The 18665-nt window shown below is 37.2% G+C and overlaps 2 protein-coding genes across 2 annotated transcripts in view; one reads left to right on the top strand and one right to left on the bottom strand.

Annotated features, from left to right (window-relative positions):
• The window catches only part of nucks1a (nuclear casein kinase and cyclin-dependent kinase substrate 1a), a 28113-nt gene extending 21727 nt beyond the window's left edge, over window positions 1-6386 (bottom strand). The window contains exon 1 of the mRNA XM_042498281.2: window positions 6088-6386. Coding sequence (XP_042354215.1) covers window positions 6088-6104 — 17 coding nt within the window. The 5' untranslated portion in view covers window positions 6105-6386. The remainder of the gene's footprint in view (window positions 1-6087) is intronic.
• A 2017-nt stretch (window positions 6387-8403) lies between these two features.
• The window catches only part of LOC148190117 (uncharacterized), a 29200-nt gene continuing 18938 nt past the window's right edge, over window positions 8404-18665 (top strand). The window contains exons 1-3 of the mRNA XM_088072218.1: window positions 8404-8546; window positions 11567-11723; window positions 12172-12771. Coding sequence (XP_087928344.1) covers window positions 8404-8546; window positions 11567-11723; window positions 12172-12771 — 900 coding nt within the window. The remainder of the gene's footprint in view (window positions 8547-11566; window positions 11724-12171; window positions 12772-18665) is intronic.

Here is an 18665-nt window from a genome sequence, read left to right as displayed (position 1 = left end):
CGACCAAAATTGAGTTGAATTGAATTACTATTTTAAGTTCAAAAGTCGTCTGTCATTCGGATCAAAAACTGCAATGCATAAAAAAGGCAAGGGACCGCACAGGTTCAGGTACAGGTGAGATGATTAATTTTGATCCAGAAAGGTCACTTTTAGCGACACATCCACCAATTTGAGGAAAAATTGGACGCTCAACAATACACATTGGTTTCTCACGCAATGTGTTAAGAGTTTGCAAAATCCACACTCACAATGATTGCGAGGTCAGTGGAAGACTTGTGAGACCTTTCATGTTACAAAGTTATCTACACTTGTTTGACTGACGTAGTAATGTAGTGCATTGTCGGTAAGCGTCATGTTACATTTTGGCAAAAGGTGAGCTGGGTTAATCTTTTTCAGGGCCTGTCCTCTGTGCCCATGTAGCATTGGCTCTCATTGAGATGAATGACTGGGCCACGGTTTTTTTCTCGCTCTGCTGTTGTCTGAAGTGCCTGAAGCTAAAATCATGTGTGTCGTGGCAGACAGTAAACACGTGTGAACAATCAGGCCTTTATGCAGCAGATGATGAGTCTTTTTAAAGCTACTTTAGTGTTTGTGGAGATAATCAAAGTCCAGCCATCCTGTTTTCCTTGTGCACTACAATGATTCACTCAGTAACCACAAACTTACTCTGGAGCAAAATGAAATCTGCATGGGGGGTGTCAATTTCTGTTAATTTTGCCCTCGATAGGCCGGCACTGATTTACCCCTGGGGACTGTTTGGTGCTTTTTACACGCTTTTCAATAATTTTGGCAATGTTCGTGCATATGGCATAAATTTTGGCAATACTGTGTATTTTGTTTAATCTGTGGATTTCCAGCTTTGCTCCTACAGTAAGTCTAAAATACACTGCGGAAACAAAATTGTTAGATTCATAATGTTAAGTGCAAAAAATGTACCACTGAAATCTATTCAAACTGACATTTTTGATCCCACAGCCATCAAAGCATAAAAACATGCACTGTGTTATTTCTAGGGGTCATTCTGGGCTTTTAGCTTGGAATTTTTTTTACGATTTCACAACTGATGGCATCATTTTTACCATATTTGATATGTGGAGAAAATACATGCTATTACCATTAGGTGCACTGTCACAATAAATGTTGCTTCTAATAACTGACATATCCCAGGCTGGCCTTGGCAAAAAAAAAAAAATTACTTTGCACGATGTATTTTGAAAATAATCAATTTTTTGTGAGGTTTTTTTCCAGATAAAACATAGTGGCATCATGACAAAAAAGGCATTTTAAGGGCTAACAATAACAACAATAATGACTGAATATTTGATATTTATGTATAGCACTGATGTTAGTTAAAAAAAATATCGAAAATCATATTAGTGTATAACATTATTTATAGCCTGATTTTGAAAAGTGCATCTTGTGTGCACAGCGATATGAGTATTTCATACTGCACAAAAACATAATTATGTATAAAAATCAATGTTGCTGCTAATCACATATCCCAGGATGTGATAATTTAAAAAATCTATTTTGCAAGTATATTGAAAGTAATACTTTTCCCCCATCTAAAAACATAGCGGCATCATGACAAAAACCTGGCATTTAAAGGGTTAAAATTCTGAAAATTAATGAATAGTTGATTTTTATGATTAGGACTGATGTTGGTTAAAAAATTAACTCAATGAAAGCAGAAAATAATATTTACACATAATATTTTTAAAGCTTGATTTTGACATTTGTATACATGGCAATTTGTGTGTTTTAAGTAGGCTCTAAGGTTAACTTGTAATTTGAAGGGGAAAAAAACGACAAGATACAAGAGGCTTTTCCTTTTAGCCCAGCACTCCATTGCCTCAGTAAGCTGCATCTATTTAGAGGTGGTGAAATTATAATGTTTTGTGATGTAAATGTCTGAACTTTTTTTTCTGTCAGCTTAACTGTTATCCTGACAGTCGCGTTATCATGCCCACTTCTCAGCCTACGGTCTCTACTGGCTCCTCCACCACTATTCACTGTGCATCACCCTGCTCTGGTGGGAGCCAACATTAGGCAGCTAGCAGCGCTGCACATTCGGCGATTACGGCCAGTATTGCCATCCCAGTGGTGAAACATGTTGCTCCAGAAATATTTGCCCACCCTCCGGTCTCCCTAGTGGATAAGCTGCTTCATTTCGAGCTGCACAAACCCTTTAGCATAATTAACTATATTAGCACCACTAGGTGTGCTGACACTGTTAACTGCACTAAAAGAGCTAAAAATGATAACATAGTCAGCAAAGCTAAAGCTAATAATGCTATGGCTGCTAGCTATCTAGCTTCCAGCAGACCTTACTGGTGCGCAGAGCAGTACACCGAAGAGTAGCACAATTAACAAACAGAATAGGGGCGTGCCATATCATATCTTCTGATATAATACCAGTATAATTTTTAATATGATAGAAATATTCATATTGTGATAATGAAAATATTTTGACTTTGAAATAGTGGCATCATACCATTACATACAGCAACAACAAGCATGGCTGAAAGTTAAGTTGCTTCCATCACATGGGATCAGTGGCCTGGGCATCCTGAATGTTTGATGAACAGCCTTGTCAGACAGTTTAGATGTTAACGTTTTTTTGTCGGTTTTATTTTGTTGTACTATTTGCACTTTATACAGAATCTAAATCTTACTAAAACTGCTTTTACAATGGCTGTTCAAAGCAGGAATATCACCCTGTTATACCGCCTCGCCATTCTGGTTATAATGTCCGATCACGGAAATGGGGAGACAGAGTGGTCTTGACTCTGAGCCCGGCCAAGAGGTAGGAACAGCGCGGTAACGAGGTCTGTGTAAGCGTAAAGCCAGAAGACGTAACCATGAGCGGCATGGGTGTGACATTTTGATGACGTGCTTATGTGTGTGACACACTGTGGAAGATTTATAAAGCAGTTTTCAGCAATTTCAGCTAATATAAAGAAGAAGAACAGCGGTCATAAATGTCCAGTAACTAGGAAAACAATGAGGTCCAGGAGCTCCTTACCCTAGAGGACGAAATCAGCCGTCATAACGGATGCTACATGATTGTTATGGACATATTACGTCACGGTTATTATTTAGAAAGCACTGCAGACGCATGTCACGCCTGTCAAGCTTCTTTTGGTTGCGGGATGCAGAGAGCAGCCTGTCATCACACACTGGAGCAGAATGATGCTGCTGTTGTTTGGTTCTGTGTAAAAAAATGCAAAAATGGCATAAAGAAGGGACTTTGTTGTTGTGGCCCTATAGCGCCATCTCTATGTAAAAGCAGCGTATAAGCTATTTTTATGTTTACAAACTAAAGTACTGAGAGATCACTTCTGTGTAGTTTTTACCGATTATTTAAAGGCAAACTATTTTATAGATGAAATACTTTTCCTATGAACTTGCATAATGTGGTATTATGCATTTCTCTCTGTTGTATTTATTGTATCTATTGTATCTTTGTACACAGACTTGTTTGATTTTGTGTAGTGCACTGTGGACCTCTTTCTCTGTTCTTAATAAAGTTATTATTATTTATGTTGACATATATAACTATATCACTTATTTTGTTGCAATGCTGTTAGAATCATATTGTCTAGAATGTCATTATTGCAATACCCTGAAATATTGTCATCCGATTTTACAGTCATATCGCCCACCACTACAATAGACTGATGTGTGTAAATGGTCAAAAATGTCCTCTGCAGCTAACCGATTAACTGCTGACATCCCTAATCTGCACAGTTAAATTAACTAGGCATGAGTTGAATCTTATGGCTTGACACTTTAGGGAAGCATTTTTTCTTCCAAAGAAAGTGACACAGATGTAACAAATATTAATAAAAGTTGAACGAAGAAAAAAACAGACTTCAAAGACTGCTGCTGGTGTGTGAGCAGAAGTGATTCACTCAGTTTTGGTAAGAATAAATGATGCTGCTTCTGATGTGGTTTTATTAGTTTAAAATATCAGATCACTTATTATACAAGTGAAATTCCCAAAAAATAAATTGCCACAAAACTTCAAATATAAGTCTAGTCCCAATTAAACATCAAGTCTCTTTTACCAGCCCGAAGTAGCGACACATTTTGACAAATAAAGGCCTGTCTCTGGATCTGGTTGCCATGCAGTTAATTTCTGTCGAAGTTCTTTGGATGTATGAATGTTATTTAGCTGCTCAGATCAAATATGTATATATGTTAAAGCTTTTTTCAATATGGACATACTACTCACATAGTTAGCTTGGTAAGATTCTCTACAATTCAATCATTCAGTTAATTTTACTGAAACCATGAGCACAAAGACTGTATTAGTGGCATAGTACACAAGAAAGACGCAAAAGGGAGATTAGTAGATATCGAAAACCATTTTTTTAAAAAGCGAAGGAAAATGTCAAGTAAACTGTATTTATGAGTATTTATTTTAAAAAAATGTTTTTCATGGTAAAGAACAGATCACTCCCTACGTGTTATACATTTCTTACTGTTCCTTTTATATTTTTGTTATAATTTCTAAAAATGTGGCATTTTAGACACATACAAAGGTTGTACAAAGCTTTTGAAACCAATGTAAGAGATGGTGTGTCATGCTAAATGCCAATAAAAAGTACATTATAAAAAAAAATGTTTTTACAGAATTATTATTAAGCATTTTTAGGTCCTTTATTGCTTAGTATTTTTGTCTCTTTTTTTGCCATTTTGCCAAGGTCTCGTACGGTTAAATAAACTATTTGATTGTATTTTCCTCTTTGCTGAATAAGTTTTATGAAAAGGGAATTAAAAGCCCATCCCATGCAGATACCTGTCCAAAATATAAGCCTGTTGACCTCAGTGATGTAAGCAAATAATAGCTATTACTTGAAGTTTTAGGGTTGCTTTTTAAATGTATGCATGAATCGCATCTAATTTCATACAGCCCCTAAAGGCTTGTCTGATTCCAGATGAATCAATTTTCAATTCTCCTTCATTGTTCTTTTTTTTAGCCCCTGAACCAGTGAAATCTTTTACCTCTATGTAGGCCTAAGGTGTTAATAAGTTTACCTCCTCCTTCTCCTTTAGTTTTTGCCATTTTGTTTCATTTGGATCTTTTCTGTTCGTTTGTTTTAGATATTTGAAAGAAATGGATGTTTATGGATGTGTGCCAATAAAGTCTCTCACCTCTCAAACAGCTCTGAATAACTAATACTGTTTAGATCTCAGAAACCGCGAGACTTCAAAAATCTACTTTAAATTAGATTTGATGGCAATAAAATGACTTCTAATGGAGTTGAAGGACGTTTTGATTTGGATGAAAATGGTCTGAAGAGAGCTCGTGCGCTGGAATCACGGTGGGGATCTGGCACTGGGGGGTGTGGCGACTGTTGTAGTTCTCCGCCTCCCTGTGACATCAGCCAGCAGTGCTAATTTACTGCCAGCGCTGAAAATGTACGTCTGCTCTCCGTTATTCCTCCTACCAAGATATTCTCGATGACTAAAAAAAACATTTCGTGTCGTTGAGAACGGACATAAATGCTTTAAATAAATTGAAATGCGATATTAGCAGACTACAGCATCGACGTGCCTAGTCTGCGCGGCAACAAGATCAAATCCCGAGGCCGAACACCACCTCCTCCTTTGGTAGGGGGGTGTTAGCGTTTCAGAGCCTCCCCTATATGAATGGGTAGCCATATTCTCATTCTTAGTTAGAGAGGGAAAATATTATCAGGCCTGGCTGAAGTGAGCCGTAAAACGTCGCTGGTTAAATCACACCGTCTAATTTTCCGCCTGGCCTACATACAGCCAAAAATGCACATCATGGGTCTGTCTAAAGCCTGGCAGACACGACACAGCGGCGGGCTGCCTGCGAGCCTCTCCACAAGACATGGCGAACAGTCCACACCGCTGGGATCCATGTTAGAAAAAGAGGGTGCACACACAAGAAGGGAAGCACACACGCAACCCGCTGCCATTATTTTTTCATGAAATAAACACATTCCCAGCTCAGAAAACACAGCATGGTGGAGACGTGCATGTTATGTGCGACGGCTGGCAGCACGGTGTCGTTATTAAGTTAGGAAGAGCGGAGGACACATTTAGCACACCTACCTCACTGGTCTTGACATTTTGCAGGAATACTGTAGAGGTTAAGGATGTAACAAAGGGGGGAGAAGAAAAAGCACAGGGAAAAAAAGAAATATAGATTCCCGCTCTGCAAAACACCGAGGGGGCGCGAGGTTGGCGCACAACTCCGCCGTCCGAGCTAGCGCGTGAAAATAAAAGTACGGCAGCGACTTGTCCTCCAAATGCAAATATTCTTAATTTTTTACCTTCAGCTACTCAAAATGGTGAATAAAACAAACTGAAACTGCAGCCTGTGTGCAACCAAACCCCGCGGCCTTGAGGGGTGGGTCCTCGAGGACAAGCCCCGCCCCTACGGATCCCTGAGAGGAGCAGCTCGGCGCTCTGTTCCTCCTATTGGCTGGTTTGAACGACGATTGTCCTTTGTATTGGATATTTGAACTGCACGTCAGAGCACTTTTAGCGTACAGTCCCCCGCCTCCGTTAGCAGGCTCGGTTGAATTAGATCTGTTAAGAAAACAAAAAGAGGCCCTCAGGTTGGATGCAAACAGTGAATTCAGTGTGGCTCCCACAAGACCATAAAGCAACATTGCAATTATAGGTTACAACGTGCACAAACATCATGTAAATATAATGATAGAATGTGATATATTTTAGGAATCAGGGTGACTGGGGTGCTGCTGATACAGAGCCTAACCTTCCTCTGTCTGTACCTGGCAGACTGCTGCAGCAGGAGATGCAGGTAGAACACAGTTACACCTATAGCATTACAGCTGGAAAACCCTTCAGATTAAGATTACACAGTTTATTTTAGTAAGTTTATACAGTTAGGTATTATATATTATATATTCAGACTGTGATGAGAATTACTCATAATGCCAAATTTCCTCTCACGATTAAACAAAATAATTTAATACCCAAACTGCTGCACCCCATAGTTTAATACCCCTTTCCCACCCAAATTAGTGCACACACATAGGTTTTTTAAACACAGGTAAACTAAAAATAGCCTATAGACTGCTCTTCCATTGCCATTAGAGCAGAGCTGTGTACATGGCTCTGCAAGAGAAGAGTGTGCCTTTTGTGCGTGTGTATTTTAGTGTATCCGTTTAACAGTTAAACAGTAGAAAGCAGCATGGACAGAGGTCTGAAAATTTTACAGTGCTTACTTCTCTTTATATGTCTGTTACTTATTCAGTAGCTCTTTCAAACTTGGTGCAGACTAATTTGGATTGGATTGTTTTAGCACTGCTCAGATGGAGACGGGCAGTAATTAATGGCAGTGCTTCTTTGCATCTTGCAGAGGTGAAATAAGCACTTTCACCTGGTTGTTGTATCAATGCCGATCAGGGCCGGAGGTGATAAATACATGACACTGCTGAGTCATTTGACCCAGGTGCCAATGCTGATTGTATATAGAAGGCGTACTGGATTACGTCTATTAACTTAAAAATCAATAAATGGTACTGTGCAGTACAATGCTTCTCAAAATGATGACTCTTTGATTTTCTGTGACAGTAAAAGAGACGTCTTAATTATCCTGTGTGTAAATAACACATTAAAACTGTTCTCTCTTTCCATGAACACACATAAAATACTTCCAGCCATATGTTTAATCACTGTTTTATACGTGATTAACCTACAGTTCATATACAGTATTTTAAAGAATTACACATGCAACCATTTGTATTTTTCTTGAAAAAAAAAAAAATTACAAAATAAAATGCAGCACGCACACCTGTGTCAAGAGAAGGAAGAGTTTAACCAGCTGATACTAGTGAGTAGATTGCATTGTTTATGATGTCAGGAGCTCAGTTGGATAAAACTGTTGGCCTACCAACCAACATGGATAACATATACATATACATATATATATATATATATATATATATATATATATATATATATATATATATATAAGGCATGCAGTGGCACCTGATACAAGAATCACAATAGTAATTGGCATGACTTAGCATTCTGACCTAAAACTTGTGAAGCTGTTTTTTGAGGATCATAAAACACTTGCTATATTCAGATAAATCATTTTTTATAAATTTTATCAGATATATTTTTTTCTAAATATGTCAGCTAGCTTGCTGGAACTAAGTGAAGAAAGGCTAGCATTGTCATGTTTTAGCAAGCCTAGCCTACTTCAAAAAGCTCTAGCTAGCTATTCTACCCTACAAAGGAGAAAGGCATAATTCTTAGAGTGCAGTACTGAGATATATAGCACTGTTAATAAATATTACACATAGAAATGTTTTAAATAACTAGTTAAATAAGTAAACAAATAACAATATACATTGTTTAAAAACACCAAAATTTATTTACATTTCAGAGGCAATGGCAGACAAAGGGAAGGGAACAAGTAAAGACAGGAAAAGAGAAGCATCAGCAAGGATAAGGCAAGAGAAGAAGTACAACCAGTGGACTGAAGACAGGATGACAGGGACAGTTTTGGAGTATCGAGAACAGTCAGAGGCAGGGTGAGTACCAAAGCTACAACTGCTATCTCAAGCATGGAATTTACTTAAAAATACATTGCAAAAAAGGGTGAAAGGTGTTGTAAAGGGTTATTATATTAGTTATTTGAAGACAATACATTTTTAAATTACTTCTCATCTTCAGTTTCTCTGGCTTTTATATCGTAATATAAGTTGTCCCATTTTAGCATTGAAGGTGTCCCATTTTGCCAGTAGCGCCTGTAAAAAAGTTGTCTCAGGACATATTGTTTGAGGTGAATAATTGACTCTGTGTTTTATTATTTTTATTTTTTTTTCTTCTGCATACTGTATTAAAGGGGGTGATATTTATAAAGTGATATAAGTGATATAAAGTGAAAGATTCTGTAAATTGTTCGAGAACGCAAATTCTCTATTGTGTCAAAGTTTACTTTTCCTGATACATGGAATAGTCACCATGCTGCACAGTCAAATGAGCTACAGATGCGACAGGCTAAGAAAGAAGACCGTTGATCCACTTTTGATGCACTTTTGCTTCTGACTTCTGTTATGCAACATGCTTTTTCTGTCAGAATCTGACAAATATTCAACAAGTTATTGTAGATATGATGACCTGCTAAATATGAGTCACTTGCAGGAACACGAGTGCGCATTGGTTTACACAAATGCCTCCTGATCTCCCATTGGTCAGAATCACTCTGTTAGCTCATTAAACAAGCTGGATGAACCTGCAGCTTGTTTCTAAACTTCCTCAAAAGTTGAAGACAACAGACTCAAGGCAGTAACTATACAGTACTCATATGGATGAAACTGTATTACTAGTCTCTGAATGGAGTCGTACCATACTGTTCACTGCAACAAAGGAGTTATAAAGACTGCTCATGCGAGGGTTTAGCCCTGAATTTTTAATAAATAGCCCCATAACTAAATATGTAGGCCATAGGCCTATATATGTTTCAATAAGCCAACTATTAATAAAAAGCCATATCATCTGTCTTTCCATTCACTCTTGTTCTTGAATAAATGCACACCACTGTTAACATAAATACATATATTTAACTATTTTTCCAATTCTAGCAACTGTGAAGTCTTCTGTAATGTTATTATAATATATATTAATATTGAAATATCACAATTCACAGTTCATCTTGAAAACTTAAAAAACAAGTTTTTAGGGGTAAATAATGTTTAACAGTTCATTAAAAAAAGCATTTAATTTTTTTTTGCTTCAGTCTTAAGAGACAAATATATTACTTTTCATTGCATTTATCTTAAAGCTTTGGTCACTTGTTACTTTGCAGTTACAGATAATCCATACAAAATACAATAAACATGTTATTTATTAGCATTTAATATAATATTATAGATTTGTAAAGTAGATAAAATTAATCCTAACTCTACCGGATTCATCATTAATCCTTTAATAGCTGGACTGACATCAGTAGTCTTCACTAGCATTTCAACCTCCAAAACCTGAGAAGACTGGTTTGATTTCTTACAAAACCACAGGAAAAAAACATATAAAGCAACTCGGCAAGAAAATGTCCTGCAAACTGCAAAAATGACCTGAAAATTAGCTGGGGGTGGGGGAAGGGGATTATTCGATAATTATCCAAAAAATCGAAGAAAAAATGTTCAGAAAACTATATTTATAATTCACTTCATTTTAAATTTAAAATAATCTTACAGAAAAAAAGAAAACATATATTTCTTTTTCTTCAGCAATGCCTTTTTGAGGTCTTTTTTTTTAACTGTCCTTTTTTTGGACTTATTTGCAGATAAAAAACTTTTAGGCCATTTCAGTTGCTGGTTGCCCTCCAGCATTTTTTGAAAGATATCAAGTCAATTTTTCTCAGGCATCACAGGGATAAAGTAATGCATACAATCAACAGTATGATTTAAATCCAGTTATATAATAGATGCCATTCTGAAACATGTTGTGATTCTACATGAGAATGTAGATATTTTAAGTATACTTTGATGCTAACACCTTTGTCCTTTTTACTAATAATGATAATAATGATAATACATTTTATTTGTAGAGCACTTTTTACAATACTCAAAGACACCAGACAAAAGTTGACAGTTGCAGAACTTGACAATATGGAAAGTGGCCACAATTCTAAAGAGCAAGCTGCTAAATTTTCAAAGTCCGTCAAGCCCAGAAGATCAGTGAGATATTTGGATGGTGACCCATTTCTGCAAAATAAAAGCTGCCTGTTTTGAAAGTAAATGATTGATTTAATGTGATTTATTTCACTCCATTTAGTTCAAAGTGTTCAGCTCTCTTTTAAGGGTCACACACACACACACACACACACACACACACACACACACACACACACACACACACTGGCACACAAGTCCCATGGAGTAAATTGTCAGATATGGTTGAATTGTTTAGATTGTAAATGTCTCCAAACAAGTAGTCTAGTTATAAATTCTAGTGAAAAGATACTCAGTGGATAGAAAATTTAAATAGCTACAATATATATTGAGTCGTACTGAAACAATATTTTGTTGAAAATTCCAGTTGGGGTTTGGAGGCTCTGGGTGGAAGTAACCTTTGTGTTTTAGGCTCATTGAATTTCAGGTCCACACACTCATGGTGAGTTTGAGTAGGTTCTGTCAAATTGTAGTGCTGAGGGCTTGTTGGAATGTGAGTTATTCCCATCATGATGTATGTGTGTGTGTGTGTGTGTGTGTGTGTGTGTGTGTGTGTGTGTGTGTGTGTGTGTGTGCTAAACTGTTAGAAATTATGTAAAGTTGGATTTGGAAAGGCGCGCCGCTGCATCCTGGTCAGAAGTGCAGATACAGGTCAGGATTTTGGGAGTTGGTTGTAATTCGATGAGAAAGTGTTAGAATGTGTGCATTGTCTCGTCCTCTCTGTTATTTTATTTATTTTGTATCTGATGTTTTGTCTTGAGTCTGGAATAAAGGATTGATTGATTGATTGATTGATTGATTGATTGATTGATTGATTGTCTGCTGGTCTCTCTTTCTTGCCTCTCCCACATCAGACAGACTCCTGTCTCTGTGTTCAGGGACGATGCTGGAGTGAGGAGCAGGTATGTTGTCATGGCAACCAGGGAAGTGACTCTCGCCTCTGTCTTCATGGCTTTACGGTTGCCTCTGGATCATTCTTTAGTCCGAGTTGTGCATTCTTCAGCCTGCAACAATAGAAATGTACATGAAGCTCAGGTACATCTTTACATCTCACCTCTGGGTTTGATAATTAAACTCACTGTCCTGCAAGCAGGAAACAGTACTGACCTGCAGCGGAAGACTCAGATCACACAGTGTCCATTCATCGGATTCAAAGATAATCATTTTTTTTATTCACTCAAATCCCATCAAACCTCTATTCAGCTGTTGAGGAGTGAGAATTTTGACATAGTGTGATGAAATGTTGAGTTGCAGCCAGATGTGATCAGTTGGGGCAGCGCCACACCAGCCTCACCTGTGTAGCACTGCCACCCTGTGGTTATATGCTGAGCTGCAATGCAGCACAGAGAAAGGCCTGCAAATACAACTCATTTCACCATTAGAAAACTTGAGCAGATTGGCTGGATTTCCTTCCAAAATAAGGAAAGAAGGCACTGACCAATTTCAAGAGAAATGGCTAAGTTACAAGAAAGTTACCTGAAAGAAAGAAAGGCAGGACTCCGGCAGGCTGTGCAAAGAGGCCCCTGAGATGGTCCAGCACGTAACAGCAGGGTGTAAGATGCAGGCAGGCACAGCGTACATGGAGCGCCATAACCAAGTGGGTGGCATCGTGTACAGAAACGTCTGTGCTGAGTATGGTCTTCATGTCCCAAGCTCCAAATGGAAGACTCCTCAAAATGTGATTGAGAATGACGGGGCCAAGATCCTGTGGGACTTCCAGATCCAGACTGACAAACTGGCGATAGCTGACCAACCAGACATGGTAGTGTTTGATAAACAGCAGAATAAGGCAGTAGTAATAGATGTAGCAATCCTAAGCGAATGCAACATCAGGAAGAGGGAACACGAGAAGCTTGAGAAATACCAAGGGCTGAAAGAGGAGCTAGACAAGGTGTGGAAGGTGAAGGCAGTAGGGGTACCAGTGATGATTGGAGCACTCAGGGCAGTAACCCCCAAACTGGGACAGTGGCTCCAGCAAATACCAGGAATACCCTCTGAGATCTCAGTCCAGAAGAGTGCAGTCCAAGGAACAGCTAAGATAATGGCCAGAACCCTCAAGGTCCCAGGCCAAAATATGGTGAAGGTGATATGTGTTAAAAAAAAAAAAAAGCTTTGAAATCGTTCACTTCAGTAATGTTACCAATACAGCAATGTAAAAATACTCTATAACAAGTACAATTCCTACACACAGAAGAAAAAATATCAGAAATAAACGTCTGCTGAAAAAGAAAAATATACAGTATATTCATATCTGACATGATCACATTGTTACATCCATGTTAGAGCAGCATTTTGACTGGTTTGATCAGGTTTGAACTTCTTGATATGGAGTGAGGTAGTTCAGTCGGGTGGTTCTGGTTCCAACCTGGGGATCGGGCCCCTTGCTAAGAGCCACAAGAAACATCTGAGCATCATGAGATGGTTAATGAGAGAGTTAAGAAGAAAACACAAAATACTGAAACACACATTGACGCTCCTCTCATTTTTACCTTTTTGTCTGCATAGAATGTTTGAACTCTTCTTTTTTTGTTCTATAGAATGTTTTATTATTATTTAAACTGTATTTTGTTATGTTATCCCTTAACCCTTTACAACCTTAAAAAAGGAAATAACCTAGTAGAAGTATTATATTTCTGTAACGTATTTTTAAATGAGAGAGAATTAGCTCTAGATATAGTTTCCCCTGGTTTTCTTTTTCTTTTTTCCCTTGACATTTTCCTTTCCTTTTTTCAATTTTGTAATTCTATTAAAATCTTGAAATTTATGAAAAAATTCTTACCAAGTTGCTCATTGCCTGTCCTCGATGTTTTTTTGAAAGAAATGGCACCAATTTTCTCAAAGTCAAAGGTTTAAATACTTGTGAAAGGCGTCTGAAAGCAGCACAGGAAATGTGATGTTGCTGCACGTTTCAAAGTTGTAAAAACAACCTAATTTTCCTCAGGTGTCATTTTGGCTCCTTTTTTAAGGTAGTGTGTGTTACAAAGAAATAAACTTCATATTCTTAAATTTCTGATCGTTTGCTTTTAGATTACCAGAATTTACTTGTAGATTTACTTTCAGTACTTTAGTACGGTTATATTATAAAGTACAGTAAATATCAGATACTACTCATCTAACACTCTAAGGATGACTTTAACTTCTATCAAAGTCCTTTTCTGGTGAGAAATGTGTACTTTTACTCAAGTCTGACATACATCATCTTACATCAACCACTGGTTTTTAGACAGAACATAATACAGTGGGGGTAGTAGGTTAATATGAGATAAACATATGAAGTTAATGTGAAGTTCTACTGCTCCCATAAAAATTCATGGTTGAGTGACTGCTTAAGAATTATGTCAGAGACTGGTAGATGCTGCTGGGGGGTTAATAATATTGAAAATAATCTTTATTTATATAGCACAAAGTGCCCCCCAAATAAAAAGGTTTACAGAATAAAATAAAAGTCAGACACCCATTTACCCAAGTAAATAAAATGTGGTGAAGAGAGATAAAAATTAAAATAAAAAAACAGCCAAATGTATGGGCAGATAAGACACTAATAAAAGAAATATGTGACATAAAACAGGTTGAATGCCAATTCAAAAAACTCCTCGCCACACTGCCCTGCTCCTCCTAAAGAGGGCACTACAGGACTGCGTTTGGCCTGCACTGTAATTAGATTAGTGCTTTCTAGCAGAGCACATTAGTAATTCTAGTCAGCCACTGGTGGTGGATGCCTGCTGGCCAAATGTTTGACTCAGTACCTCTGTCTCTGTGTGTGTGAATGTCTGATTAAAATGTCTCTTGACCTGGCTGTGACACCCTCAGTTGGTGAAGTCATTGTTTGACAGTCTGCAAACAGCCCACTGAAGCTCTGAGAGAGAAACAGAAAAAGCAACAGGGTTAAGAAGTTCCATAAATGAGCCTCCGATATTCAAAGGCTTATCGTGCCTCCTGGCACAATGATTGTTCTTACACATCATCCTCCTCCACTTTGGAGCTGATTTCCTCATTTTCTCGGCTCTGTTCTCAGATGAGTAGCTGCAGGCAACACTGTGGATAAGTGGAGCAAGAAATACAGGCAGTGAGAGAGAGATAGATGGAGAGGAGGCTGTGCTGCTTAACTTCACTCTCAACTCACTGATTTATGTAAACACGTGCAGGAGTAGAATTAGTGCTACACACAGTCAAACCAACCAAAAGCCTGCCTGTAGTCTCCTGTTGGTTTGCTTCTGTCAAATAAACTGTCAACCATCACCATTTAACCCTTTGAAACCTCAGCAAATTGATTTGATTTCTTGCAAAAACATGTGGAGAAAGAAATGAGCAACTAAACAAAACATGGCAAACTATGTATATGTTTTTTCCTGTAACATAATTTTAATACATGACAATTAAAAAAAAGGAAAGATAAAAAGACAAATAAGAAATGAACCAAAAATTGCTAAAGATTGAAAAAACTATATGTATACATATTCTTCTGTAACATATTTTTTATATAATTAGAATAAATATGAATGGATTTTTCTTTTTTCATAGAGTTTTTTTCTAATTGATTTTTTAAAGTCTTTTTCTTGTCACTTTTTACTATTTTCAGCCTTTTCTTACACATAAAAAAAATCACATCAAATTTTGTTGGGGTTCAAAGGGTTAAACAGCTTGTTTAAGCCGTCTGAATGCAGCATAAGAAAAATTATGTCAATCCAGGTTTCAAAAGGTTAAAGGGTCAGTTCATAGAAAGGCGGAGGAAGGAGAATCCACAAACACGCCGTCACTGTTCACAGGTACTATTTCTTTGGCAGAAAGCAGTTCCAGTGAAATCTGCTCGCAGTGAAGTTTGTGGTTAACTCACAGCAGTGGTGTCCAAATGTCTGACACGGCTGCTTGATGAGCTGCACTTGAATTTGTTTTCCTCCCTGTCAAAAGTTTGTCCATCCTGTCTTTTTCTTTGTGAATAAATCTTGCTCCCTGAATCTTAATGACCCTGCTCACAGAAAACTCCTGTTTCTTTATTGTTCTCAGAGAAGCAGATTCACAGACCTTTCTCACAGCAGACATTCTGACTCATTGTAGTGGGAAAGGTGCAGCTAGAACAGGAAAGTTAATGATTGCATTTCTGCAACAATTATTGCAATGAATGATTTAACAATTAATTTAGAACTGAAACTATAAGTTGACTGATCATGTAGTAAACCTAAAGAAAATTAATCTGCAAGCCAACATGAATACATTTCAGATTCTCAGTAGAGGGTTTGCCTTCGTGTCATTAACCTTTTGGATTATTAAAAAATACCCTTGATTTCTTTTAAAAAACTTTTTAAAAAAGACAATGAGCAGTAAAGAAAGAAATTACCCAAAAAACAGCAAACAATAATAGTGGGAAGTACAAGAAAATTACCTGAAAATCAGCTTTAAAAAAGAAAAGAAAAGAAAAGAAAAAAGAGAAAAAATGTAAAAAAAAAAAAAATAAATAAATAAAAAATAAAAAAATCACCCTCATTTTGCTCAGGGTTCCAAAGGTAAATACTTGGGAAAGGTGTCTGAAAGCAGCACAAGAAAAGTGATATCACTCCAGGTTAAAAGGGTTAATGACAGTTGGGTTTGGGACTGTTAGTCTGACAAAGTTAGCAATCTGAAGACATTGCCCCAGGCTCAAGAAAAACTCTGGTGGGAATTATTTACCTTTTCTTTTGTCTTTCAAAGACTAAATATTTATCAGTTAATCAAATAAATAAAATTATCATATCATATAAAATAGTTATCAATATTATTAGTACACCAGTACTGTTAAAAAAAATCAATTCAACTTTCACTTCACAATCCCTCATGTTCCATGAACCAAGGACCCAGTGCCAGCATTGATCCTTTCATTAAGACACATGTGAAATACATGTTTTTTACATAAAGACCACATCCATATGTGAAATGTCTGAAAACCACATATGCCTGTGAATATATCATATGTGAAGCATGTTTCTCATTTTGATAAATCACACGTCACTTTGCACATGTGAAATGTCTGACGGACACACATGACTGCACGCGAAATTGTGACAAATGTGAAATAAAAACGTTATTTACATATAGGAAACAATTTACCTGTTTTTCATTGAACCATAATGACACATATTTTGTGTATGGAAAACACAAGTTTTCTTTTAATTAAATAATATTTTTACAGGCAAATTGTAAGGACGTAAACCACACATAAATCAAGACACAAAAACTTTAAAGTACAGTCACACATACTTAACACACTAACCCAGGCATACACACACAGAGTTACCGGTAACTAAAGGAAGTTAATCATAAGCATGTGATTAAAGGACCCAGGACCATAACAGCAAATATTGTCTGCTGTAGCCAGGGTCTGTGTAAACAAAATAAAAACAGAATACAGGAAAGAAAGTCCTGATCATATATACATAGAGAGTCACGGTGTTGCAAGAAAGAACCCAGGATTCTTCCCAATTAATTGAATCATGAATTATTGAATCACAGCTTCTCCATGTGCATAACTTGAATAATTTCATGCAGCCAGTTTCTAAAGCATGGTAGGATTGGTGTCCTCCAGTCTTTGAGGATGAGTTTTTTTTGTTGTTGCCAGTATCATGCCCATTATCAGGGTTGTTGGAAAACACAAGTTAAATACAATATTTTCTATTCTTAAACCCCACAATAAATAAATGAATAAATGATATAATTAATAAGAATCATGACTCACAAACAAAGATCACAAGTATATAAATTTAGGACATCATGACAGTATATCAAAATACATGTACAAGTACATACATATACTTTTAATAAATACCTAAAAACATAAAATGTTTATTTTCTTCTCCAATTTCACACCAAATGCAGGATGCTCTGTTTTAACCTGTGTTTTTTTTTTCATGAAAGCAAGCAGTATTTCTTTCTGCTGTGAGACCTGTAGGATACACCCTTCAGTGTAATCATGGTAAATGAAGAAAGGAATCATAATACAGAGAGACACAAGCCATATTCTTACATAGAATATTAGATTGGGCTGGATATGTATTTGTATTTATTAGGATCCCCGTCAGTTGATGCAGTTTCATCAGCCATTCTTCCTGTGGTCAGCACAGCCTCCATTATGTCTTATTTTCACTTTCTCTCTTTGAGATGTTTATATTGGCAGTGATAGAGGCAGTCAGATCTTTAACTTCAATAAAACTATTGATGTAAAACTGCAAAAATATTCAATATTTAACTTGGGCAGAGGTATTGAAGTATGATCAACCGAATGTATTTACATTGGCTCAAGCCTCTTCAAAGCTCATTTGAAGTGTTACCATCCTCTACAACATGTGAGCCGATGCCACAGGAAGACTTTAGCAACTGTGGAGCACAGAAATGATAAAAGAGGTGCTCTGAGGGCCTTCTATGGGTTTTTTTCATCATATATGAGTTAGAACAGTGATTATTTTATGTTTTGCATGTAAACGTAATAAATCTATAATTGTAAGGGGAACCTGTTAGATGAGGGCATGGCCTACCTTACCTAATAGTAAAGTCCACCCTGTGGTAGATATACCAACATGTTCTCATCCCAAATTGTCACGTTGTCACTTTGCAGTGGACTTCCACATCAGCATATTATGTTTTAGATATCATTTTGCATTTGCTCTTTATGTTCCAGTAGTGGAATGACACTGCAAGTGGTTATGTTTAGGCAACAATAGCACATAGCAACAAACGCTGGGACGTCAACAAATGCACATGCTGGCATGGATGATTAGGATTAGGGGAAGGAGGCACATTTTGAGGATTAGGAGTAAAACATCACATTTCAGATCAAAGTCCGGGGTTTGTTGGACAAATCCACCACCCGTCCTGCTCACCTTATACATGCTCTCATACTCCTATATTACAATCTCACCAGCAGCATTTCAACCTGACGACATCCTGCTGTGTATCATATGCATGTGACAGTTTTCGCTTGTACTCAAGTGACGCCCTCCCATCTGCGTA

Source organism: Plectropomus leopardus, chromosome 2, assembly GCF_026936395.1.
Source record: "Plectropomus leopardus strain MGB_pleo_1.0 chromosome 2, ASM2693639v1, whole genome shotgun sequence".
Taxonomy (NCBI): Eukaryota; Metazoa; Chordata; class Actinopteri; order Perciformes; family Serranidae; genus Plectropomus; species Plectropomus leopardus.
This window is presented reverse-complemented; position numbering and strand designations above follow the sequence as displayed.